The 3,193-nt window shown below is 29.6% G+C and overlaps 1 protein-coding gene across 1 annotated transcript in view; it reads left to right on the top strand.

The window, feature by feature from the left end:
• The first annotated feature begins 1,232 nt into the window (after nucleotides 1-1,232).
• Nucleotides 1,233-3,193, top strand: part of LOC137642269 (organic cation transporter protein-like) — a 21,433-nt gene continuing 19,472 nt past the window's right edge. Inside the window, exon 1 of the mRNA XM_068374796.1 lies at nucleotides 1,233-1,387. Coding sequence (XP_068230897.1) covers nucleotides 1,352-1,387 — 36 coding nt within the window. The 5' untranslated portion in view covers nucleotides 1,233-1,351. The remainder of the gene's footprint in view (nucleotides 1,388-3,193) is intronic.

Below are 3,193 nucleotides of genomic sequence, written 5' to 3'. Positions count from 1 at the left end.
CCCATGCGAGTCGGTGCAAATCTGCCTCACTAAAAAAAAAATTGACTATAGAAGTATCTCTGTAACCCTTATTGGTTGTCTCCCTGCATTTTAATTGAACATTATCCCGGTTTTACTCATATTCATTTTCAGTACTACATTTCTGCTTTTTCTTTTCAAATCTTCTATCATCAACTAAAATTCCACGCATATCATCTGCAAATCTCATGTAGTATATATATATATATATATATAAATATATATATATATATATATATATATATATATATATACATATCTATATATACATATATATATATATATATATATATATATATATATATATATACGGTATATATATACATATATACAGTATATGAATATATATGTACATATAAATATACATGTATATGTGCATATATCTATATATATATATATATATATATATATATATATATATATATATATGTATATATATATATATATAAATATATATATATACAATATATATATATATATATATATATATATATATTCATCATCATCATCAGCCATTACTAGTCCACTAAAAACAATAACCTCAGACACATCCTTCCATGTGTGTATATATATATATATATATATATACATATATATATATAATGTGTATATATATATATATATATATATATATATATATATACAGTATATATATTTATATATATATATATATATATATATATATATATATATATATATATACTAAACCTTTTTGCCATTCGTCCTAAATTTAGAGCCATAGTAACAACACCAACCTATGCTCAGCAGTTGCCAGCCTTAAGAGGACTGCATACACAATAATTGCACAGTCATGAAAATATAAAGAAATAACAGTTGCATAAGATATACCATCTCTCTTAATCAAATTCACTTAGGCAACCAAGTCCCTCCCATGAGTGAGATCGAGATGTGACTCATTTTTTTTTTTTAAATATAAATCTCTTCAGACATTGTTGTTATCTTCTGCTACTTGGGAGAACCAGTTTGAACCGGTTCAGATTTCTATCTCCTGAATGATAATGATTTTTCTAACACCTTGGTTATGATAAATTAGATTTTAGGGTCTTATTATTATTATTATTATTATTGCTTGCTAAGTTACAAGCCAAGTTAGAAAAGCCGGATACTATAAACCCAAGGGCTCCAGCAGGGAAAATAGCCCAGTGAGAAAAGGAAACAAGGAAATAAGAGAAGTAATTAACAATTGAAACAAATTCTTTTAAGAACAGTAATAACACTAAAATAAATATTTCATATATAAACTATACAAACTGTAACAAAATAAGAGGAAGAGAAATAAGATAGAATTGTGTGCTCTAGTGTACCTTCAAGCATGTCATTTTTACACCTGAGTTCGTCTTTATGGGAGGTAAGTTTTTTTTTTTTCTAATAATCTAAACTTTCTAATTTAAGTGAGCCTAGAGGCCTACTCGCTGAGTCATCAGCAGCCATTACCTGGCCCTCCCTGGCCCTTGCTTGGGTGCTGATCATATGAATGTATGGTCAGTCTCCAGAGCATTGTCTTGCTGGCTAGGGCAATGTTACTGTCCCTTGCCTCTGCCATTCATGAGCGGCTTTTAAAACTCTATATTGGATAGTTGAGATACTTTTCGTATATGAGGATTTTCATTATTTTCTTCACCATTCTCATTTTTCTTTATATAAGCTGGAAGTGATTATAGCATTACAATTTTATTATTTAATCTTATATTGCAGAATATACTATAAGAAAATAATGCTATTCTTAACATCATAAATTGATGAAAAGAGATAAATCAGAGATAATTGAAGATCAATGGCAGAACCCTTATGACTATAGACTTAGATGCTTTGTGAATATCTATTGATTGACATAGTGCCCCAAAACTTTATTTGTGGAGTGAGCAGTCTAGAGCCAGACGAAATTGCTCTCTGAATCATAATGAAGTCTGTAATCAAAACACCAAAACATGAAGGATGTCTGTCCCTTCATGACATGATGTTCCATGATGTTGACCATTTATGAGCTTATTAAAAGCAAGGTCAGTGACAATATGACCGTAATAAAAGCAATGTCAGACATACCATGACCTTAATATTAGCAAAGTCAGTCACATTTTAACCTTAATAAGAGCAAGGTCAGTCATATTATGACCTTAATAGAAGCAAGGTCGGTGACAATATGACCTTAATAAAAGCAATGTTAGACATACCATGACCTTAATATTAGCAAAGTCAGTCACATTTTGACCTTAATAAGAGCAAGGTCAATGACATTAATACCTTAATAAAAGCAAGGTCATTCATTATGACCTTAATAAAAGCAAAGTCAGTGACATTATGACTAATAAAAGCAAGGTCAGTCACATTATGACCTTAATAAATGCAAGGTCAGTCATACCATGACCTTAATAGAAGCAAGGTCAGTAACATTATGACCTTAATAAGAGCAAGGTCAGTGACAATATGAGCTTAATAAAAGCAAGGTCAGTCACATTATGACCTTAATAAAAGCAAGGTCAGCAACATTATGACCTTAATAAGAGAAAAGTCAGTGACAATATGACCTTAATAAATGCAAGGTCAGTCATACCATGACCTTAATAAAAGAAAGGTCAGGCACATTATATCCTTAATAAGAGCAAGGTCAGTGACAATATGACCTTAATAAAAGCAAGGTCAGTCACATTATGACCTTAATAAGAGCAAGATCAGTCACATTATGACCTTAATAATAGCATGATCAGTCACAAGTAATATTATATGATAGGATAACGGTGGTCCACTTTCATATATTTCCTAAACTCATTTTGCTTATCAAAAGCCCTCCGTCACATAATTATCTTTTAATTACAGTCTCTTATCCTGGGGAAACACTTACTGTCCGTCCCAAGTATGTATATTCATTAACAATCTTTAGAAGTACCTCTATAACTCTTATTGGTTGTCTCCCTGCATTTTAATTGAACATTATCCCAGTTTTACTCATATTCATTTTCCGTCTTACATTTCTGCTTTTTCTTTTCAAATCTTCTATCATCAACTAGAATTCCACGCATATCATCTGCAAATCTCATGTAGTGTATATATATATATATATATATATATATATATATATATATATATGCACATATACATGTATATTTATATGTATATATATATTCATATATAGTAAATGTATATATATATACCGTAT

Source organism: Palaemon carinicauda, chromosome 6 (assembly GCF_036898095.1).
Source record: "Palaemon carinicauda isolate YSFRI2023 chromosome 6, ASM3689809v2, whole genome shotgun sequence".
In the NCBI taxonomy this organism is placed as follows: domain Eukaryota; kingdom Metazoa; phylum Arthropoda; class Malacostraca; order Decapoda; family Palaemonidae; genus Palaemon; species Palaemon carinicauda.
Note: the sequence above shows the minus strand (reverse complement) of the source record. Positions and strands in the feature narration are given on the sequence as shown.